The sequence below is a fragment of the Lepus europaeus genome, chromosome 9 (assembly GCF_033115175.1).
Source record: "Lepus europaeus isolate LE1 chromosome 9, mLepTim1.pri, whole genome shotgun sequence".
In the NCBI taxonomy this organism is placed as follows: Eukaryota; Metazoa; Chordata; class Mammalia; order Lagomorpha; family Leporidae; genus Lepus; species Lepus europaeus.
This window is the reverse complement of record NC_084835.1, coordinates 14446765-14470528: the sequence shown is the minus strand read 5'-3', so window position 1 is coordinate 14470528 and position 23764 is coordinate 14446765. Positions and strand designations below refer to the sequence as shown.

At 57.6% G+C, this 23764-nt stretch overlaps 1 protein-coding gene across 2 annotated transcripts; it reads right to left on the bottom strand.

Annotated features, from left to right (window-relative positions):
- Positions 1-4106: 4106 nt before the first annotated feature.
- ZXDC (ZXD family zinc finger C) lies at positions 4107-18264 on the bottom strand. 2 transcript variants are annotated; one of them, XM_062200581.1, is made up of 7 exons: positions 17319-18264; positions 15511-15663; positions 15348-15426; positions 14170-14300; positions 11224-11394; positions 6922-7583; positions 4107-5275 (listed from the first exon to the last, which is right to left on the bottom strand). In XM_062200581.1, exons 1-7 carry the CDS (start codon positions 18262-18264, stop codon positions 5132-5134), a joined length of 2286 nt encoding a protein of 761 aa, XP_062056565.1. In that variant the 3' UTR covers positions 4107-5131. The 2 variants fall into 2 exon arrangements, with proteins under 2 accessions (XP_062056565.1, XP_062056566.1); XM_062200582.1 differs by lacking the exon at positions 4107-5275 and having other exon boundaries at positions 6740-7583.
- Between the last annotated feature and the right edge of the window lie 5500 nt (positions 18265-23764).

Genomic DNA, 23764 nt, shown 5'->3' with positions numbered 1-23764 from the left:
CAGGTTCTTACCCAGCCGCCCTGCACTGCCACACGGGGCAGAGTGAGCAGGCCTCCACCGACCGCTCGGCTGGCCCTTGGGTGCTCTCCCTGTTGACCCCGGCCTCTCCTTCCTGCTGGCTGACCCTAACACCTCCTACCTGCTCGCCCCGCTTCTCAAACAGCAGCTGAGACGGGCCTTCTCCGGGCCACCCATCACTTTCCCCAGGGTGACATCTACCGTCTTCCAACCCGAAGAAGGGAAAGCCAGGGCTGACGAGGACCCTGCGGCCGGTCCCGGTCCCGGCCCCTCCCATGCCCCTCCCTCGGCTCATGCGCCCCAGCAGCAGCGGCCTCCTGGCTTCCCCTGGCACAGAGCTGTCACCCTCCTTCGAGACCTTCTGAGTCCGTAATTCAGCTGCAACCTGTCCCAGCTCCCTCCCTGGAAACATTCGGTTCTCTGCCTCTCTTGCTGCTTCTGCCCCCTCACCACCAGACCCCAAGCAGTGGTCTGTGCTGTCACTGCACGTGGCTGGGCACAGCCAGCCTTCTGTCCGCTCTCGTCTTCCTGCCCACCCATGGAGCAGCTTCCCCCAGGGCACCTCCTGACCACTGCCGCCGCCACGTGTAGCAAACTCCAGGTGGGACCCGCGTGTGTCGAGCCCAGCTACTTCTTCCTTTACTGATCACCCAGCTGATTCTGCCGGGTTTTCCAATAAACAGATGCCTCCACAGTCTCGTTTCTTTTGATTTCCTTCAGTGTCAAGCAACTGCAGAACGACATAAAACACCAAGGGTAACCACGGTAACACCAGTAATTCCTGCTTCCTCGCTGGGGGCATGCGTGCAACGCCTTCGCTCGTTCACCACTAAGTGTGATACCGCCTCTTGGCTTGTGCTACAGAATCTTCCTACACTCCTATCTCCGTGAGCGAGGGCTAACTTTTAAATCAAACACAGGATCGGTGGAGAGGATGAAGCTCCCTCCGGAGACACCACGAGATCATTCTCAAGCCGTGTGACCACACCCTATCCGGTCAGAACATCGGAACACAAGTCACCAACCTGCAGCTCCCTTTAAGGGGTGTGGCCACCGCCCCGCTGGGAGCAGTGCTCATCACATCACACCAGGGTGGACCTCTGAGATAAGTACTTCTTCCAAGGCCAGTGAACTGTTCCTAGTCTTACTATGGACTAACGATGCCACGTTTTCCTGGGAAGTGATGCGGTTTGATACAGTAAGCCGGTTGGTTACTGCATGCATTCCGTAACAGCTGCCTATTTCTGTGTTTCCTACCTAAGCTGTGGAACTTCCTTATGCGCTTCCGTGCCCCTGACACGTGCAAGCTGACACTCCAGGGGCTACATCCACCTGGGGATGCAGGTGTTGCTCCACACAGAAAGGTCTTTAAATGTGGACAGGCTGTCACGCTCAGCGTGGAAATCTGGATTGACTCTCCTGAGGCCTGGCTTCCTTATTTTCACTTGAAACGGAAGCTACCTGCAGAGTTCCTTTTCCTCGTTTAACAGGAAGGCACCTGTGGCACACACGCGCACGGTAAAAATGCTTCATGTTCTGATTTTTCTGCTAAAGCTGCAAAGTGTCAGTTAAATTTAATCACTTTCAAGACCACTAGGTTTTTATTCATCCCGTTTACCACACAACACACGGTTGGGATTCTGACAGCACCTTCTCGGGGGAGCCAGACTCACTGTCATGCTTCCTGGGACACGGAGACCTTCCGCCTTCTCACGACGCGTCTCGCCGAGCGCCGCCTCCTCAGGCAAACACTGTCCGGCTACCCTTGGTCCCCACCACGGTCGGGCTCCAGGACCCTGCGGGCACCGCACTCTGTAGCGCGCAAGTCCCCGATCCAAGCAGGGCAGCCTCTGCCTCTCTCCACGCACACGCTGCCACGTACTTTAATTCACCACCACACGTACAATCCCGAACACCACATCAACGCTACAGGAATAGTCATGTCGTTATTCAGGAAATGTCAAGACAAAAAAATCCAAAACTGCTCAGCACACACTTTTTCTCCCAAGTATTTTCCATCCACGGTCGACTAAAGATAAACTGGCATTTTATTTTCTACACTGAATAGCAGCACAATGGAAGAGTCTTGGATTTCAATCCTATCCTGTCAGACTGCACACTTCCGGAGAGCTGACAGGTACACTCCACTCTTAACCTTATTTACAACGCAATCTTGACTGGATTCAAATGACACAACCCCACCACAGTCCTGGTACACTGCAACTTCTGTCTTCTCAGACTCACTGGTCCATACCCCCGAGCCACAATTCTGACACCCAGAAAACTCCAAAACCCAAATTCCTCCTTTAAAAATTATTTTGGTATCAAAAAATAATTCAGCAGCAAAACCTTACCTGAACAGATGTGACACCACTTACTGATTCCACGCATGCAGATTTTCTGAAAAGTACCAGTGCAGTAACTGGAAGTGTTAGGTGCTTTGCTAAAATCTAAAATACTCTGAATTCAAAACACAGCTTGTGGGGTTAACAGACATAAATGTACTTCCCAGCACCGGCGAGCGTCCGGGGAAGGGCACCCTGGAAGCAGTGAGCACACCAAGCGTCCACGCGTTGGCTGCTGCCTACCAGTGTGGGCTCCCCGCAGAGGTGGCTGACTCCAGGCCTAGGGCAGGGGTGATGCGAGGCGCGCCCTAGTCCTAATGAGCACAATGCCCCACGTGGAGGCTGGAGGCCGGCAGGTGCGAGTTCTGTTTGCCTTCAACGTCTACAAAATGTTGAAATCGCTGAGTGCTGACCACCACTGGAGGCCCTGAGTAACACAGTCATGTCCAAGCTCACCCTCACCTTGCTGCATGAACCGCACCCCAGGATGAGGGAGTGAGGAGAAGTCACCCCTGACAGAAGTGTTCTAGCTAACAGAGAAAAGGGAACAAGAGTATTATCTTTCAGTAACCTCCAAGGAGACCATGCACTGAGTCCCTGACCCCACTGGCTGTGACCAACACAGGAACAGGGGCCCTGCACCAGGGCCTCCTGGAGGGGCCTACAGCCCCTGTGCAGGAGTCTTGCTAGCCTTGTGCCTGCCCCAGGACAATCGCATCACCCAGCTAGATGCCACTGCTGGCTAACTTGCAGGACACACACACATACACACATGGTAGGAGGAACTCTACCCCAGTGATGCAATCAGCAAGCTCCACACAGCACCACACTCAATGTCTGCCACAGAAACCGGAGAAAACTCTGACTCTAAGAGACAAGCAGTATAGCAGGTATGAATCTTACTTGAATTCTGATTCCAACAGTTATAAATATTCATATTGGAGACAACTGAAAACTTGCATACTTGCTAGATATTTGTGTTAGGAAAATGCTGTTAATTTTGGGGCTGGGGCTATGGCACAGTGGGTAAAGCTGCCGCCTGTAATGCCTACATCCCATATGCATGCCAGTTCGAGTCCCAGCTGCTATGCTTCCAATCCAGCTCTCTGCTACGGCCTGGGAAAGCAGCAGAAGATGGTTCAAGTCCTTGGGCCACTGTACCCACATGGGAGACCCAGAGGAAGCTCCTGGCTCCTGGCTTTGGATCGGCCCAGCTCTGGTCATTGCAACCATTTGAGGAGTGAATCAAGAGATGGAAAACCTCTCTCTCTCTCTCTCTGAGGAGTGAACCAACAGATGGAAGCCCTCTCTCTCTCTCTCTCTGCCTCTCTGTAACTGCCTTTCAAATAAATAAATCAATCTTTAAAAAAAAAGAAAGAAAGAAAATGCTGTTAATTTTAAAAGAAGGGTTTTTTTTTTTTTTTTTTTTTTTTTTTTTTTTTTTTTTAACAGGCAGAGTGGACAGAGAGAGAGAGACAGAAAGAAAGGTCTTCCTTTTACCGTTGGTTCACCTCCAATGGCCGCTGCGGCCGGCACACCGCGCTGATCCAAACCCAGGAGCCAGGTGCTTCTCCTGGTCTCCCATGCGGGTGCAGGGCCCAAAGACCCGGGCCATAGCAGAGAGCTGGACTGGAAGAGGGGCAACCGGGACAGAATCCGGCGCCCCGACCGGGACTAGAACCCGGGGTGCCGGCGCCACAAGGCGGAGGATTAGCCTATTGAGCTGCGACGCCAGCTCTGGGTCCTTATTTTTTAAAGATACTGCTGAAACATTAATAAAAGTAATTTAATAAAAAAAAAAGCAGGTATTACTCCAACGCATTGCAATGAAGGTAACATACGTCATATACCCACATGTTTGTAGCATTCTTTCCCTTCAAGTTCAAGATTACCTACAGGTTCAGTAAAGGCATTCATGACATGTGTCTGGCGTGTGGGCAGTTTCTGCACACTCCCACCACACTTCCTTCCGGCGTCTCCACAGGTTCTACTGTGCTTTGAGAGCCGTGGAGGGAGCCCTTCCCACGTCACAGTCAACGCTGCCACAATCAACAGCCGCTCCAGGGAAAAACGTGCTTTAGGAACCCGTTAGCACAAAGTAGGAGGTTATGATTTATTGTAAGTAGGAAGCCGTAGGACTATTAGAACAGAGAAGACAGAAAATCATACGCCACATGCCCCTTGACATCTTAAAAGTAAATTTTAAGTAACTGTAAGACAAATGAAACACACAGAAATAAAACATTGTGAGAATTCACCACTGCTGGGACCAAAGGTTCACCAGTCGCTGTAGCACTGTGTCCCCTCGTTTCATTCTCAGGAGGGAGGGACGTCTTGGGCCACAAGCCACCCCATCTTGTTGGGTCCACAGGTGTTTTTACAAATTCAAGTAAGGTGTTAACATTTTCAAATAAAACCCCAACCTAAGTCTGGTCTGGGGGCCACAATGCCACATGACACACAGGGACACGTCTCCCGGGGAGACTGGGGCAGGCCCGAGCCATGGCCACTCAGCATCCGGTCCCCGCTCTGCTCTCTGATACGCAGCCTGCTTTGCTTTTTCCCCTTAGCAGCCTTCCAGGTGACGGACACCTGTGTTGAACCCCAAAATTGCAGTTTTTTCTTTGGGGGGAAATAAATACAACATGTTCACATCACACGAGGCTAAGAATTCCAACTAAATTTTTTTCCCTGAAGTACACATAAATCTACGGAGTTGAAACGTGCGAGTGAAACCAATGGCCAAGACAGCTCCCCGCCTGTGGTTCCTACTCCTGACCGCGCCAGGAACCTCGGCCCTCCTGTGCCCGCCCTGCACACACACGCCTCACCTGCGCCGCTCCCCGCTCCTCCTTTTTTCCCTTGGCTAGTTGAGTGGCTCGGCAATCAGTTCTCGCTGGGCCCCCACCGTCCTGAGACCAGAAAAGCCTGTCAGTCACGGGATATACACAGCCACGGCAGGCCAGAAGGGGACCACAGACACGCCCTGGTCTGCTGCGGCACAGCACGGGAGCGCCAACAACCACTACAGAGCCTCCGGCTAAGGCACACAGAGAACCAAGGGCTGCCCAGCTGCGGCCACAGCTGGACAGTCGGGGGCGGAGCCATGCACACAGCCCTGGTAGCCAGAGGAGCACAGATGGGTTCTCTGGAGTCTGGAAGGCTTGAGAACATTCCAGAGACAACCACCAGCCTGCCCCAGGTGTGTGGCTGAGGGGCGCCCGGGCAGGCCCTGCCTCCCATGCCCGCCGCAGGGGCGCCTCTGGCGGCAGGTGCCACATTCAGGGGTGCCTACGTTACTGCCTCAGCCAGTTACGGAAGGAACCAGCCAAACAACACTCCACTAGGCCCTAAACTGCTGTACATTCATACACGCTCTGGAAGACAAACAATTTCATTCTTATCACTACAAAGTAGAAAAAAAACAAAAACAGCCCTCAGCAGCTCTCGGCATACCTGTAACCCGCTCAGCACACTCCATTTGTACCCAGAGGAGCGAGGGAGCCCAAAGCCATGCGCTAGCAAGAAAACGAGCAAGCAGCTAGGACGCGGGTTGCCTCCAGCCACAGCTGGGGCTCTGCAGGGGCAGCAGGCCACCACAGTACTGCTGTGCCCGACACACCACGTCCCAGCACTGGGGACCAACTTCCCGCCTCACGTCCCGCCAGCCACTGCTGTGGCAACCTGAGCGACGCCAGCAAGCAAGGCTCTGGCACCGGAAACGACAGAAATGCGCACACCGCCCTGCACTCGGATGAATGAAGTCAGGTGCACCACAGACCTGCTAACCGACGCTAATCCCAGAGGGCCAACGTCTCAAGCCAGAGCACATTAAGACGTAACACTGGCAGCAACAACAGCGTTGCCATCAAATTTAACCTGTGCCACTGCGGAAAACAACCATGCGATCCGTCCATCTGAGACTAGCAAAGCCACACTCTCTCCCAAGAAGCTTTAATTAAATAACTTTAACTTAAATTATAGTAAATGTATCATTGGTATAAATATAAAGTCTCTGGGAGTGCCCAGCCTCAAAGGTGGAGACGGTGAGACTCCTCCAAGGACGAAGGTTCACAAACCACTCGTTTCTCGTTCATTCTGATTGTAAAAAAATATCCCGCCATGGTTTTAAAGTTTCCATTAAACCTTTCAAGGTAGTTTAGTATCAACGCCCCCTCTCCTCACACCTGTCATTAAGTAGAAAGTACAGACACAAAACATTTCAACAAGATGAAATATCCCAATTTCCTCAGGAAAAGAAACACATGAGCACGAACACAGCACTCAAAGGACCTTAGAAACCATCTGGCCAAAGCGCCTGGTTTTTTTAAACAAATAAGAATTTAAGGCTCAGACAGGTTCAGCGATTTGCTCAAGGTCTTAAGAACTCGTCGGCTCCAGGCTCAAGGTCAGATCAGATTCCCAGACTGGGCGCCCAGGGCTCCGTCCTTCTGCGAACCAGTACGAGCTGCTGCATAGAAAGGATTCAGCCACAGCATCCTCCAACCCGGGGGTGGGCAAGCCGAGCCCTGTGGTGTGGCAGGAGAGGGCTTCATACCAAACAGAGGCCGCCAGTGCCCACACTGAGCTCGGCGTCCTTTGGGGCGCTGTGCGGCCCCACTGAGCTGGAGAGCACAGACTGTGGGGCCCCGAGGCTGCCCTCCGGCGGCCCCAGGCCGGCGGGGCCAGCAGCCGAGTCCTGCTCCACCTTGATCGGAGTCACAAGTTCTGGGGCACTGGCATTTTCGTGGGAGGTACTTGCAGAGGTGGGTGCGGCGACGTGCGTGGCCAAGGTACTGCTGGCGGTCAGGGTCGGGGGGTCTTGACTCAAGCTCTTCACCGGCAGGGCCACCAGGCAGCCCAGGGCCCCCGAGCTCACAGTCTGCACTTCCTCCACACTGAAGCTGCCTTGCTGGAGGACCGTGGCTGCTGTCCCAAGAACAAGAGGACTGTCCAGGCTCGGAGGAACATCACTGTGGGCCACCAGGACCAGGGGGTCGATGGGCCCCAAGGAGCTGCTGCTGGCAGGGACAGCCCCTCCCAGAGAGGAGCTCACCGAGGTGACGTCAATAGTCAGGATGCCGGAGCTCAGCGCCTCGTCCGACCCAGCTGCCGAGCCACTGCCGCCGGGGGTGTCGGAGAAGAGCGCGGCGAGGTCTATGTTAGCCAGCTCGCTGCTGGGCGGCAGAGCGCTCGGCGCGGCCAGCTGAGGGAAGAGATCTGAAAAAGGAGGGGGCACTCTCGTTACTTTACGGCCTCGCCACTCAGACCCGCGGCTTACACTCGTGACGTCAGGGCAGCACTCGGCATCCTCTCCCTGAACCCCCCGCTCGGCCCATCTCTGGGAACCCCCAACACCAGGGAAGGGCAGCTCCATGACATGTGTCTCGGACCCTCAAGCCGACAAGAGGTTTCTCCAGAAAGAACAACTGCAGACGGATTAAGTCCTGTTCCCAGAACCCCACCAGCTGGTAAGAGCAGGAGGCAAACCGCAAGCCATCAGGGAGTGACCAGGAGCAGCAGCAAGTGCAAACCCTCCTGAAGGGCTGGCCCCCATCCCACTGCGCTTCCAACCGCTCCCCTCCCCACCCAGAGCAAGCAGCATCCCGAGGGTGGACACCCTGTCTGAGCACCCGTCGTTCTGCACTGAGGGCGGTGCCTGGCCCTTACGCAGCATTTCATGATTGTACAGAAATAATCCTAACAGAGCCCTCCTCACCTGCAGTCCCAGGATCTGATTATCTGTTATTCAAATCACTTAAATAATCAGAATACACTGAGGGGAAAACAGACACCAACATACTTCAAAAACACGTCAATGAGCATTCACGGGCTCCCATCAAGCACAGGGCCTCAAGCCCCGGGCAAACAGGGGAGCGGGGGCCCAACGACCGGGCCAATGGAACCAAACAAGGCCTTGGGATATTCTTTCCCAGGAACTCTCCACGGCAGTTTTTAAGGTTTTTTTAAAGATTGATTTATTTATTTGAAAGGCAGAGTTACAGAGAGGCAGAGGGAGAGAAGTCTTCCATCCACTGGTTCACTCCCCAAGTGGCCACAACGGCCACAGCTGGCCAATCCTAAGCCAGGAGCCTGGACCATGCCGGGGCCTCCAGCTCCTCTCACACTGCTAGAACATGAACTCACGCTCCCAAGCTGTGGACGATGGTCACCGCGCCTACTGTATTTTCAGTGCAAGCCTATGACAAAACCCTACCCTAGACCAAAACAAAAATAGTCCAGCAAATTCAGAATATAGCCTCCTTAGCTGCCGTATTTCCTATTACTTCACAGACTCTTCAAACGCATCAGCAGGGGTGAGGGGTGCGGTGCAGAGGGTTAAGCTGCTGTGTGGGATGCCCACGTCGCACGTCAGAGTGCCTGGGATGCAGCCCCGTCTGTCCAATCCAGCTCCCCACTTGCACAAATGCTGGGAGTCAGTACATGAACCCTGTCACCCACAGGAGGCAGGGAGACGCAGACTGAGATCCAGGCTCCTGGCCTTCGCTTAACCCAGCCCATGTTGCTGTAAAAACCTGGGGAGTGAGCCAGCAGATGGAAGCTCTCCCTGTCACCCTCCCTTTCAAATAAATAAAAAATCCACACTTAAAAGCATCAACATAGCATCACTTCTTCATGACTATCTTATACCAATGACACGATCTGAAGAAAAACGATAATGATCCTTTGGAGAATTATATGGAAAACCATGTCTCAAAAATTTTCCCCCGAATTCCATTGCGTCTTGAGGATTCAGCTCACTGAGTGATTAATAACCCCGATACAACCAGAATGAAAACATTTTCCAGTAGGTGAGCACTGGGATGCTTGGTCCTCCACCCTGACAGGTGGCAGGACAATGACACGGAAATCGAGGTCCCATGATAAACACAAGTCTGGGGCCAGTGCTGTGGCACTGCGGGTAAAGCCTCCACCTGCACTGCCGACATCCCATATGGGTGCCAGTTCGAGTCCTGGCTGCTTGACTTCTGATCCAGCTCTCTGGTATGGCCTGGGAGAGCAGAAGATGCCCCGAGTCCTTGGGCTCCTGCACCCATATAGAAGACCCAAAGAGGCTCCTGGCTCCTGATTGGGCCAGTTCAGGCCACTGTGGCCATTTGGGGAATGAATCAGCAGATGGAGGACCTACCTCTCTCTCTCTCTCTCTCTCTCTGCCTCTGCCTCTCTGTACCTCTGCCTTTCAAATAAATGAATAAATCTTAAAACAGACCCCACAAGCCTGGGCACACAGGGCGCTACAGGAGCACCTGGCGGCGGGGGGCGGGTGGGGGGTGCGGTCTCCCACACAAGTGGAGTTCAGGGAAAGCTCATCGGGAACGACTCGGAGCCTCTGCTGCCTGACGGATGAGGCAGGTTAGGAAAGGTGGAAGCGCACGGAGGGGACGGCAGGAACAGGGAGACGGCTGATGACAGCGTCCCAGGGCACCAGCTCAGAGCTGCAGGGGCCTCGGCGACGGAGCGCCTCTGCGAGCCGCGGTGCCAGCGCTCACGGTGAGTCAGGCGGGACACACACTCCCCTCTGCTCACGACATGAGGCTAGGGGGCGGCTTCTCTGAACGCAAAGCTGAGCGGCAGCTGCTGGGGCCACGACCAGATGTCCCAGAACTGCCGAGGGGCCGAGCAGCCCCCTCTGATGGGCTCAGAGCAAGCAGAGGAAGGAAGCACAGCAGCCGCAACCAACGCCAGCGGCTCACCACGCTCCGCGCTGGCCCACCACGCTCCACGCCGGCCCACCACGCTCCGCGCCGGCTCACCACGCTCTGCACTGGCCCACCACACTCCGCGCCGGCTCACCACGCTCTGCACCGGCCCACCACACTCCGCGCTGGCCCACCACGCTCCACGCCGGCCCACCACGCTCCGCGCCGGCTCACCACGCTCTGCACTGGCCCACCACACTCCGCGCCGGCACACCACGCTCTGTGCCGGCTCACCACGCTCTGCACCGGCTCACCACGCTCCGCACCGGCCCACCACACTCCGCGCCGGCCCACCACGCTCCACGCTCTGCACCGGCCCACCACACTCTGCACCGGCTCACCACGCTCTGCGCTGGCCCACCACACTCCGCGCCGGCTCACCACGCTCTGCACCGGGTGCCTTAACGAGTCCCTTCCGAGAGCCCCTCGGCCTCGTCTTCCTTACTCAGAGGACGAGGGAACGGGGCTCAGAGCCTCGCCCCTGCCCAGGACGTCCACGGGCAGAGGCACAGCAGGCTGGGACTGCACCAGCAAGCCTCTCCAGGCTGACAACCCCAGCAAGCCCAGACCACAGGGTCCACGAGCGCACTAGGGGAGAGGCCACCATGGCCGCCTACAAGATGCCCTCAGTGTCCCGACCACAGGACTGTGGACACAAAAAGGGACTCTAAGTCCCAGGCCTTCAAGCTGCCCAGTGGCCAGGCATTCACTTCCACGAGCAGATACTGCCCCTCCATGTGCCCCTGGACTACTGCACGGCTCCTCACGCTCTCCTCCCTCTGGAGCCCCCACTGCCCCCAGTCCACTCCAGACACACAGCCGACCCTGGTCTTCACCGGCCCCTGCACCCAGAGGAGACCTGGTCCCCGGAAGTGTGAGATCGACGGGTGGGTAGAGAAGAGGAAGCGAGCGCGGAAGCAACAAGGGCCCCCCCGTGGGGCAGGGCAGGGGCAGGCAAGAGTCAGGACACAGCGGAGACGCAGACCAAGGACGAAGACGGAACATCACTCAAGGAAGGCACTTCAACGACCAGGGGGACTGAGGGAGGTGTCAGACGCGGTGGGAGAGTGTGCACGCGGCCGTCCCCGGGCTGTGGTTCCCTGAGCGCCCGCCCTCACGGGGACGGTAGGCGAGCAAACCTTGGCGCCGGCTATGCTGTCTGACCACGTGCGCCTTCAGGCTGTGCTTGGAGGTGAAGAGGCGGTTGCAGCTGGAGACCGGGCAGCGGCTTTTCGGAGCGGCCACGTCCTGCAGGTGCTTCTTGGAGTGGATGTAGAGACTGCTGCGCGCGGAGAACCTGGCACAGCACCCTGAAACACAGAGCAGGGACGTCAACCGGAGGAACCGAGGGACCAGTGCCATGGGCGCACCCGTCACCCCAGAGCACGAGACCTCACCTGCACACGTGGGCAAGGGATCCTCAAAAAGTTTATGGAAAATGCATACTATGCAAAAACTATGCATGGATTTCCAGAAACTTTCTGCACCAAAAAACCTCATCTTCATTCCATTTTCCAGTCTTCTAGATGCACCCTCACATGTACCCAATCTCCCTATGGAGCAGCATCACAAGCAATGAGAGTCGGAAGCCAGCGGCTTTGCTTAGCAAGAGATGGTGGAAAGCAAACCCACCCAAGTCCTGCACCAGCCGCGTCTCAGCCATCACTGTGCTAGGGCCAGCTCTGTGCCGGCCTCACCGGGCACTAACTATGAGCGATCAGTGGGAAGATAAGCCCAGCAACTCCCGGAACGTTCAACTGCAAAATTTTCACATTCATCTTTATTAGGCTGTTACCTAATGTTAAAAACCATAATCCTTTGTGTTTAGAGTCGGAAATTACCCCACCAGATCACCAACGTCAGCCCCTTTCCTTTTCCACCACGACGCTGATGGCCAAAGGGACCAAGCCAGTGAGCTCGGGCAGGGACGCGAGTGGAGCCGTCATGGCGACTCCTGGCCTTGGACACTTCCCTCGCCACCTGCTTGTGCCTCAGACCTACACCCAGTGTCAGAAGGAGACCACATTCAAACCCCTGTCACCTTCCCTACGTGCCCTCACTTCCCAGGGCTGGAGCTGTGCCCCACGCAGACAGAAGGTAAGGCAAGTGGGGTCCTCAGCAGGCAGAGCCTGGGATCTGGTAGGAACACGTAAACAACCAGCGTCACTAGGAGAGCAGGACCAGCTCAGTGCCAAAACAGAGCCAAGCTCCATAAGCAGAGCAACCAGCGCACCTCGAGAAGCCAGGAGCTCGGTCATGTGACAGGCAGGTGCGCAGGTGGGCAGGTGGGCAGGCGGGTGGCAGAGGTGACCGCGCCCTGTGCGGGTGGGTGGAGCCACCAGGCAGCCCAGCATCAGGGGCCACAGGCCCAGTAGGTTGCCCAGCTGAGGCACGCAAGGCCGGGAAGACGCAGAGCAAGCAGGCCCGGCCCAGACTCCGAGTGACCAGCTCAAGCTTAGCCACTACCAGCTGTGTGGCCTCAGACAAGTTATCTATCTCCTGAGGGTCTCCTTTTTCTTTTCTATAAAATGGGTATGACACCTACTTCCCCAGGGCGTCACTGACACAGAATGAAACCATGACCTACTGCAGAGTACCTGCACAGCGAGCACCATTGCTTGTGCAGGCTCCCAGGATGTCTGGGCATCACCTGGGCTTGCACAGCCACAGGGCCATCAGCGCAACCCATCCAGACCCGGGTCTGCTCCCCGCACTCCAGCCAGCTCTCCCGTCTCCAGCTCAGCTCAGATCCTGACCCGACCACTGCCTGTCTGGATGCAAATACACCTTACCCACTTGCTCCTCCCGGGAGACGCCCCCAGGCTGGTCTTTCTGCCTCCCACACCCATACCCATGTGTGAGTGGGCAGCTCTCCCACCCCCTATGGCAGGGCATGTGACCCCTCTGTACCCCTCATGTTACCTGTTTACCTCTGTGTATGCTCAACAGGAGCTATGCCTTGGCCACACCATCTGTACTACGTCCACTGAGCTCTAAGAAGCGGGCTGGGTGCTCAGTGGGGCTGTATCAGTCCCTTTTCCACATAAGGAAACCAAGTCCCAGAGAAGCAGCTCACCCGAGGTCAACTCCGGGGGTGGCAGCGCGGGCCCCGGAGCTCACGGTGGTCCCACTTCTGGCTCCCAGCCCAGCGGTGCTCCAGCACTACAGCAGCACCAGCAGAGGAGCCACTGGGCAGATTTTTGGCAAACAAGCTATGCCTTCTGCATTTTAAATGCTCCAAACCTGGGGCCTGCCCAGTGGGTTAAAGCCCTGGCCTGCAGCACCAGCTTCCCGTATGCGCACCAGTTCGAGTCCTGGCTGCTCCACTTGCAATCCAGCTCTCTGCTATGGCCTGGGAGGACAGCAGAAGATGGCCCAAGTCCTCGGGCCCCTGCACCCACGTGGGAGACCTAGAAGAAGCTCCTGGCTCCTGGCTTCGGATCAGCACAGCTCCAGCTGTTGTGGCCAATTGGGGAGTGAACCAGCGGATGGAAGATCTCTCTTTCTCTCTCTCTGCCTCTCCTCTCTCTATGTAACTCTTTCAAATACATAAATAAATCTTAAAAAAAAAAAATACTAAAAACTCTGACACCCCCTTAGAAAGTCAGCCTGGCTGGCCGGCACACCGGGTTCTAGTCCCGGTTGGGGCGCCGGATTCTGTCCCGGTTGCCCCTCTTCCAGTCCAGCTCTCTGCTATGGCCCGGGAGTGCAGTGGAGGATGGCCCAGGTCCTTGGGCCCTGCACCCGCATGGGAGACCAGGAGAAGCACCTGGCTCCTGCCTTCGGATCAGCGCGGTGCGCCGGCCGCGGCAGCCATTGGAGGCTGAACCAACGGCAAAAGGAAGACCTTTCTCTCTGTCTCTCTCTCCTCTCTCTCACTGTCCATTCTGCCTGTCAAAAATAAAAAAATTAAAAAAAAAAAAAAAAAAAAGAAAGTCTGGCCTTGGTGCTGTGCCATCGCATCGAGGCTGTTTGCACGTTATTTTATCTCATCTTCACAACCACACATTCAACAAGCAACTCGACTAGAGCCCCAGATCGCGAGGGTGGCAGGGCCACGACCCAGAGCGGCGTGTTCAGCCTACCTTCCACGGGGCACGCGAATGGCTTCGTGCCCAGGTGCGTCACGCTGTGGCCCTTCAGGTGCTCGGCGCGCGTGAAGGACTTGCCGCAGCCCTCCACCGGACAGGTGAACCTGCGGTCGTCCTCGTGCTTCCTGCAGTGGCAGAAAGACACAGGGGCCGTTAGTCACCACCTCCGCCCGAGCGCGCTCCGCTGCTCCCGACACCGACTCTGCATCTAGAGGTGAGGCGCACAGCTCAGAACAGCTCGGCCACCCCTAACCACAAGTCCCACCTGACCAAGCCTGCCAGGGCCAGACCCGCGGTTAGTGCTACTCCTCCCCAGGAACAGCGGAGCCCAAACACATGAGGGAAGCTGTCTCCACGCTGAGGCCCTGGAACAACACTTCCCCAGCCACACAGGGCCAGGCCAGGTGTGAGCAGAGCACCGGCTGCAGGGCTACTGGGACCTTCTCCCACTAACGGGCAAACACTGTGACCACTCCTACGTGACATTTTCTCATGGCATCCTTGGAGCCCAGCTCTGCGGGTTCAGACAAGCAGAGCAACCATGTCCGCCTTGGCACCGCCGGGAAGGACGAGGCTCACACGTCAAGTGCTCGGCAGCTCCTGGACCTGGGCTCACACATCAAGTGCGTGGCAGCACCTGGACATGGGTTCACACGTCAAGTGCACGGCAGCTCCTGGACATGGGTTTACATGTCAAGTGCACGGCAGCACATGGACACCAGCTCACACGTCAAGTGCATGGAGGCTCCTGGACACCGGCTCACATGTCAAGTGCATGGCAGCACGTGGACACGGGCTCACACGCAAGTGCACGGCAGCACGTGGACACGGGCTCACACGGCAAGTGCACGGCAGCACGTGGACACGGGCTTCAAGGCTGTCATTCCCAGCAGGAAAAGCATGCGGGACACGAGAAACGCTGACCCCACTATGTTAAGAGATGAGCACTGGAGTTTTTGCGTATAAAGTATGCCAAAGGCATACGCAGAAACACTCTGTAGACAGAGAGTAACTTCCTCCTTATGTTCTCAATTTTCCAAGTCATCTACTTTGAGCTTTTCTCACTAGTAACTTACACACACCTACAAAGACTTCCACCCACAGGTGTCTGCTCCTGACACACTGGGGGTTTTCCAAGCTGCCAAGACACACCCCGTCAAAGGGCTCCCTACCTCTTGTGCCTTAGGAGTTTGGACATGCTGGTGAACGTCCAGCCACAGCTGTCAGAGTCACACACGAACGGCCTCTCGCCTGGGGAGAGAAGACAGCAGGCGCGTGACCGAGACGACGCGGGCACACCGCGGCCTGCCGCACAGCGCCCGCCCACCGCGCTACCTGTGTGGCTCCTCAGGTGGATCTTCAGCCGGCAGGCTTTGTCGTACTGCTTGCTGCACCCGGGGAAGGAGCAAGAGAAGAGCTCCTGCTCCCGGAAGTGGGCTCGGTTATGGGAGAACAGGGCGCTCACCGTGATGAAGGTCTTCTCGCAGCCTGGGTGGGAAAACAAGCCCTGCTCACAGCCTGCTCAGGGCTGACAAACCGCACGGCCAGCGCCAGTCAACCCTGCCACGCCGTGCCCGCCGGGGGTGGAAGGGACGTCTCAGAAGTTCCCCTCTGTAACAGCCACAGCAGGGCAGCTGCGAAGAGGGGACAGGCACACCCACGACCTGGAGACGGAGCACTGGGTCACGAGAAAGTCCCCCAGTGACCGTCATCCGCCGGCTAGTTCTGCAGCTCCACGCCCTTCCGCGTCCCTTCCAAACTCAGGCGACAAGGCTGCTCGTGTGGGACCCAAGGAAACCCCAAGAGACGTTAACTGAGGAGCATGACTTTGTCTGGTGGGGGCAGATTCCGAAGGCCCATACATGCACGACCCCCCCCCCCCCCATCCTCTGCAAGGCCCACACATGCACGACCCCCCCACCCCATCCTCTGCAACCGCAGCCCCTCCTCCGCCTCTGGCCTCTCTGGGTCCTTCTGTCCACTTCCGCGGGGCTCCCTGCTCTCTCCATCTGCTCGACCCTCGGCCCCCAGTTGAGCCCCCAGCCCGAGCAAGCTCCTCATCCCCAGTGCCCAGACAGCCACCCAGCACTTCTCCCGCGACAGAGCACCCGGAGATCAGACAGGTGTATCCGAGGCGGCACAACGTTTACCAGGTGCCTCTGCTGTGGCTCTTCTCAGAGCCCTGAACAAGCTGTCAGCACGCTGTGACTGCCACCAAGAAAAACAGCGCACGGACCAAGGAACCCGACGCTCCCCGGCAACAACAACCAGGCAATGCGGCTCCCTGTTAACACCCTAAGTTCACGCACTTTGGCCTCAATCGAGAGCCCACCCTCCCAACTTTCCCAACAGGTAAGGTACACCTGAGCCCGAGTCTCCCTTCCTCAGCCAGACCTCTCCCCAGATCAGTAGCCGGTGCCCTTCGATGCTCCCTCTGCAGGGTCCCCTGCGGGAAGCCCCTCCCCACTCCCTGCCATACCCTGGCTCAGGCCCTCAGCTAGCTCAGATCTGGGCCACTGCAAGGCGCCACACCGGTCCCTCTCCCTCCTCTCGTGAAGCCCACCTGTCAGCCAACACAAAACCCTGGGCCCGCCTGGAGGCACCGGGTCCCTGCCCTGCCCTACACCCGGCGGGAGGTCCCAGCCACCATCAGATTCCCCTAAGAAACGCAGGCTCTGAGCCAGTGTGTTCTGTCCGAGACAGTCCACAGGCAAGAACACCAGGGCCATTGTAAACCTTGACAGAGGATCACTTTTTAAAACTCTGCGAAACCGGCACGTCTAGATGAAATCCAGGTACAAAAGGCACAAAACCGGGGCCACGCCACGCCACTGGAACACGGCCCTGAGGGTCTGAGGTCTGGGCTGTGGTCCCTTCATCTTCTCACTCTCACTAACCGGAAGCAGCCCAAGCGAGCATCTGTTGCCGCCCCCACCGGGGAGACCAGCTGGGACTATTGCGCACAGCAACCCTGTTCAGGTCTCACATCCAATCACCCAGCAGACACCATGGCACGCACAAACACACCAGAATGCACCTGTTCCCGGGCCTCAGTCCCCAGCCCCAAGTAGGGGAATCTGGCACCTTGGGGCGGCCGCCTGGGACACCCCGCCCGCCCCCGCCAGCCCGTGGCGCGCCGTTACCGGGAAAATCACACTTGTACGGGCGCTCGGGCTCGAAGTGGCTGCGCTGGTGGGAGCTGAGCTTGGCGTGCGTGGGGAAGCGCTCACAGCACACCTCGCACTTGAACAGGCTTTCCTGCTCGTGGCCCTTCATGTGCGCCTTGAGGTTGTAGACGGTGGTGAACTTCTTGCCGCAGCCGCCCACCGGACAGCCGAAGGGCCGCAGCTTGTCGTGCGACTGAAGGTGCCGCTTGAGCTTGTACGAGGTGGTGAAGGCCCAGCCGCAGCCGTCCAGCGGGCACTTGAAGGGCCGCCGGCCCTGGAGGCCGCCGTGCGTCAGCAGGTGCACCTTGAGCTGGTGCTTCTTGGCGAAGGCCAGCGCGCACTGCGGCTCGGGGCAGCGGTAGCCCGGCGCGCCGGGGCCGGCGCCCGCGGGCCCACGGCGATTCTCGGCGGGGTGCGCGGTCGCCGTGCCGGGCGGCGCGGGCGGGCGGAGCGGCGGCGGCGGCGGCCCCGACGCGGGCGGCGGCGCGGGCGCCAGCGTGAAGACCCCGTGGTCGAAGCGCACCAGCAGGTCCTGGCTGTTGATGGTGACGGTGCCCGCGAGGGCGGCGCCGGGGGCGGCGGCCGCACCGCCGAGGCCCTGCTCGGGTCCTCCGGCGGGGCTGGGGGCGGGCTCGGCCTCCCGGCGCTCGGGAGCCTCGGCGGCGGCGGCCCCGCGCGCCACCTCCAGCAGCACCACGAAGGAGTCGCCGCCGTCCTCGGCGGGCGGCGGGCTCGGCCCGGGGGCCTCCCCGTGCCGCGGCCCAGGACCGCCATCTTCGGGGCTCCGCAGCAGCAGCAGGCGGCGGCGCGCGGGGCCCGAGCCGAGCGGAGGCCCCGGGCCCCGGCGGAGCCTGCCGGGCTCGCCGCCGCCATGTTGGGCTCTGCGCGCGGCCGGGGCTGGGAGCAGCACCGGGAGGTCCATCTTCGGCCCGGCAGCGGCGCCTCAGCAGCCGCCGGAGAAGAGCTGGCCGCCCCGCCCGAGCGTGCGCGCGACGCCGTGCGGCCGCCCCTGAGCTGGTGGTGGCCAAGGGCCGGCGCGGAACCCGCCCCCGGGCCGGAGCCGCGCGTGCGCGAGAGCCGCGGGGTGGCGCGCGAGGGCTGCCGGGGCCCACGTGACGGGGGCGGGGCTTGGGCGGGGCTTGGGCGGGGCGGGGCGCGGCAGGGAGATGCGCCAGCTCAGTTGGCTGAGGTCTAGTTCCCCGCGTGGAGCACGAGGCTCCCCCGCTTTGAATCGGAACTGGTAGTGGGACCCAGAAGGGACACCAATACACAACATCCAGGCGTTTACCGTACCCTGGTTAACTCGCACGCTAGCCGATTCAGTCTGCGCTCGCAGGTGTGAGAATCCAGGCACAGGGGGAGTTTGGTGCCCGGGGTCACACGGCCAGGCGCTGCAAATATACCCAAGAGAAATGAAATCTTGGTGTACATGTCCGTAGCTGCAGTATTTTTTTTTTAAGATTTATTTATTTGTTTGAAAGGCAGAGTTAACAGAGAGGGGGAGACAAAGATTTTTCCATCCACTGGGTCACTAACCAGATGGCCACAATGGCCAGGGCTGGGCCAGGCTGAAGCCAAGAGCCTGGAACTCCATCCGGGTATCCCACATGGGTGCCAGGGGCCCAAGCACTTGAGCCTTCTGCTGCTGCTTTCCCAGGCACTTTAGCAGGGCGCTGGATCAGAAGTGGAGCAGCCGGGACTTGAACCTGCGCCCATATGGGATTCTGCCATCACATCCGGCTGTGCTACAACACCAGCCCCAGCAGTGTTATTCTTAATAACCAACAGTGACGAAAACGTGGTCTCTCCCTACAGCGCAATGTGCTTCAGCCATAAGAAGGAATAAAGTACTGACACATGGTCCAAGATGGATCAACCTTGAAAACAGTGTGCTGGGGCCAGCGCTGTGGCATAGGAGGCTAACTGCCTGCAGTGCTGGCATCCATATGGGCGTCGGTTCAGGTCCCCGATGCCCCAATTCCAATCCTGCTCTCTGCTATGGCCTGGGAAAGCAGTAGAAGATGGCCCAAGTCCTTGGGCCCCTGCACCCACGTGGGAGACCCAGAAGAAGCCCCTGGCTTCAGATTGGCACAGCTCCGGCCGTTGTGGCCAGTTGAGGAGTGAACCAGCAAATGGCAAACCTTTCCCTCTGTGTTTTAAAAGTCAATGCAATACCTAGCTTAAGAGGATCCTGGTTGTGTAAGAAAACTGCACACGCCCACAGCTTGCATATGCTTAGGAATGTTCTAGAACGACGCACAGGAACCAGTACCTTCAACAACTCTGACTACGGCTCACTTCCTCTGGCACGGTTTGGTTTTGTTTTAAAGCACCAGCAAGGGATTTTGGAAATAACTTTATAGTAGTTAGAATATACTTTTTTCGCTACGGAAAACATTCTGGCGGCTCCTCAAAAAAGTAGGTATAGAATTATCATCTGGCCCAGCAGTCCCACTTCCGGCAGACACCCCCAAAGAATTGAAAGGGGAGACCCGGTTATTTGCACACCCATGTTCATCACAGCATTTTTTCACAATAGCCCAGAGGCAGAAGCAGCCCAAGCGTCCGTCATCAGATGAACTCACCAGCAAAACTCGGACACCTTCTCCCGCATGGATGAGCCTTGAGGAGAGGATATTACGCTAATGAAACCAGCCAGTCAGCAAAGGACTTTGCTTGTGGGCGGTTTCTAGGAGCCAGAGCCACAGAGCCAGGAAGGGGCATGGCGGGGGCGGGGGGGGGGGGGGTTGCTGGTTCCCTGGGACAGTGTCAGCCGGGGGAGAGGACAGGAGCTGAAGCACTGTGAATATGCTAATTAATGTCACAGAATCAACGGTGCACTTAACGTGGGTTCAGATGGTAAATGTTCTATTATGTGTATTTTATCACAATAAAAGACAAAATATTCTTAATGAAAAGTAGTTGATGATAACTTGGACATTTGCCCTTCTTCTCTTTTTCTCTTTTTCAAGGGGGAACTACCAGCAATTTTTTTTTTTTTTAGAACTTAAGTGGATGAAATCAGCCTTTTGAGCACGCGGAAGGCGTCGTCTCGACCCTTCCTGCCATGTCCTGTGTGGCTGTCTTGCCTCGTGACTTCGTGCAGTTCCAGGGGGCGCTGTTTCCCCTGCCACTGCTTCCTTGTCCAGCGCCTCAGGTCCCGGGAGCGTGGTGCAGGGGGCCGGGGAGCCATCGTGGATTTTTAGGCACGAGTGTGACATGTTCTCACTGCGTCTGACAGCGGCGTCCCCGAGTGAGAAGTGGCCAGCAGGCAGAACCGGGATGAGGATGGACGCAGGGAGGCCACTACAGGGTCCGCCTCGTCTTTCGTACCAGAGGAAGCCAAAGGCAGCAGAGCCCATCCTGCACCATCAAGGGCAGAACGCACTCAGGCTCAACTCCATCCTCATTTTCGTTGTGTTTAAATGACGTGTGTGTTAATCAGATTTCCTTTAAATGAATGAAAACACCAGAGTTTGGAATCCAGTCCCTTACCTGTATCAGCCACACGTCCAGTACTGAATGAGCCCCCTGGGGCTCAGCGACCACTTCTGCTGGCGAGGGGAGAACGTGACCGCCAAGGCAGGCGGGCACGGTCCGGCCATGGATGCTGGGGCTGCTGGTGGGTGTGGACTTCCTCCACCCTGCGGGCATGGGTCCTCCCAGCCCAGTGCCTGGGCTCTGGGAAGTTATGTGGCTCGAAGGCCCACAGAAGCCACCTATCTCTGAGGGCCCCACAGTGACTATGCCATGTTCTCTGGACCAGCGCAAGTCACCAGGTCACGCCAGCTCCAACGGGGAGGGAAACTGGGCCCCACATCTCCATGACGGGCACTGGGGAGACTTTGCAGCCATCTGTTTTTTTTTTTTTTTAAGACTTATTTATTTGAAAGCCAGAGTTCCAGAAAGAGGGAGAGGGAGGGAGGAGGAGAGGGAGGGAGAGGGGGAGAGAGAGAGAGAGAATGAGTCATCCATCTGCTGGTTCCCTCCCCAAATGGTCACAATGGCCAGGAGCCAGGAGCTTCATCCGGGTCTCCCACATAGGAGCAGGGGCCCAAACACTTGGGCCATCTTCCCCTGCTCTCCCAGGCCGTTAGCAGGCAGCTTGATCAGAAGTAGAGCAGGGTCATAAACAGGCACCCACATGGGATGCTGCAGCAGGCAGTGGCTTTCCCCGCTACGCCACAAGGCTAGCCCCATTTTCAGCCATCTTTAATCCACCACAACCCGTGCCCCTATTTCCTCAACTATAAAATAAAAAGGACTAAGAGAAAGAGAAAGCTGGTTGGGTACACACAGCCCTGCTGTGCTTCCAGTGAGACAGGAGCGATCCCACAGAAAGCCAGGCTCAGCCAAGGTCACCCTGAGACCATGGTCGGGTGAGACCAACAAGGCCACTTCCTAACACTGTCTCAGTGCAAAGCGGGGTCCCTGTGTCACCCACACCATGCACAGGATCAGAAGCAGAGCTGTGACTCCAGCGCAGGCACTCTGATACGGGCTGCAGGCATCGCAAGCAGCATCTTACCCACTGCGCCGAATCTGGAAACAGGATGGGCCAAACAGTGCAGGTGTGGCTCAAAGCTCTCTCTCTCTCTCTCTCTCACACACACACACACACACACGCACACACACACACACACACCGGCCTTCAGTGTGGTTGCCTTGTCAGGGAGAGCTGAGAATGAGAGTGTGTCCCCTGGATGAGCCCTCCTTACCCAACCTGGGCTTGCCACCACGGAGAGGTCACAGATCCTGGGGGTTCTGGGCTGCTCAGAAAGAGGCCCCCAAGGCTGTTCTATGGGGCCCGAGCCATTCCCAACCTCCAACTTTCAAGGCCATGATGGCCAACCGGTTTCTCTTTTAACCATTTTGGTGAAAACATTTCTAACTGGAACTCCACCCTCCTGCCTGTCAGAAGCCATGCTGTTCTACCCACAGGCGCCTGGGTTGTGACCCAACTCAGATGCCAGCTGTCCCTTCTCCCTGCAGACAGCTGGCAGCAGGCTGATGTCCAGTGGCCTGGGGAAGTAGCCCGCTGCCTGGCTTAGCTTGGTGTGTAGCCAAGAGGTGGCCTGAGGTCCTGGCTTGGGCCTGGAAGCCACCTGAAACCTTGCCCAGAGCGGGCCACTGAGCCCTGCCTGTCCCAAATGAGGGATGGTGCTGCAGGGACAACCGACGACGTGACAGCCTGGTCTTAAAGCAGCTCGCAGCACAGCTGTGGTTAGGGACTGAGCGTGTGCCCCAGATGTACGTATCAGAGATCTGACTCCAAGGGTTGGGGTCTGCAGGTGCGGCTTCTGAAGCTATGCAGGGTAAGATGAAGTGCTGAGGGTGGCCCCCACAAGAAGAGATGACAGAGGACTCTCTCTCCTTCCTCCGGCTGCCGAGAGAAGACATGGCAAGAACACAGCCACGTGCAAGCCAGCCCTGACCGGGCACGCTGATCTGGGAACTCCCAGTCTCTGTGTCTCAGCCGCCAGTCTACAGCAGCACAGGTGCACTAAGAAAGCTGCTGTGGCTCCCGCCATCTCAGCTTAGGCCGTGGAAGGAAGAGGGGACCAGGGCACTGCACCTGTGCTGTGCCTATCAGAAGTGCTTTCCCAAGAGCCTGCCCAGCCCATGCCACCTCAGCTTGTGGCCAGAACTGGGCCAATGGTCACTCTGGCAAGGCAGGCTGGAAAAACAAGTCTTTCCATGGGGCCTCTGGCTGTCCAAACTCAGGGCTTTGCTGGCCAGGGACTGGAGGAAGGGGCCCCTGGGAGGAGAAGAAGAGCCTATGGTGGCTGAGGGCTGTGAATCTGGCTAGGGGCCTGTGGCCCCTCAGAGAACCCTGGTCCCATCTTTGTTTAGGACGAGTCACTGTTAAGTCTGCTGAGGAACTAGCTGAGGTTCAGGAAGCAAAGGGAACAGGGTTCACGGTCAAGGCTGCCCTGCCCTTGACAATGAGGTCCCCACGGGGCCGGTTCCCTGCTGTGGCACTGCAGGTTCAGGTCTAAGATGGGCCCCACCCGCACCCGTTCAGTTAAGGGGAATCAATTTTTTATACAACAAACACTTAGACACCCACAGTGCAGCAAGCAAGCTGTGGCCTCTCTAATCCTCCTAAGGTAGCAGCAGACTCAAACAGGTCGCGTTTTTATTAGAGGCTGGATGGTCCGTTCACGAGGCCTCATTGACCACATAGAAAACAGGTCTGTGTCCTCAGCGGCATGGGACAGGGACGCCATACCCCACACCTGCCCTGGGTCCAACACCGTGGGGCCATGGCCTGTCCTGATTGGGTGTGGAAGGGTGGAGTTAGCCATGCCTCTCTCATTTCTTCCCACAGGCACCGCTCTGAGGAAGTCACGGGGTGAGGTCTGGGACCCCCGACATGAGCCCAAGGAGACCAATGTCCCCACGTCCGAGTGGGCCCCTGT

Bases quoted from the DNA above. Each gene is read 5' to 3' on its own strand.
- ZXDC (XM_062200581.1), bottom strand. From the start codon at position 18,264: ATGGACCTCCCGGTGCTGCTCCCAGCCCCGGCCGCGCGCAGAGCCCAA. The intron at 7,584-11,223 runs GTTTGCTCGCCT...CTCCTTTTTCAG, and splicing joins ACAGCATAGCCGGCGCCAAG to ATCTCTTCCCTCAGCTGGCC. The intron at 5,276-6,921 runs GTATGAAGCCCT...TTCTGGTCTCAG, and splicing joins GCACTGGCGGCCTCTGTTTG to GACGGTGGGGGCCCAGCGAG.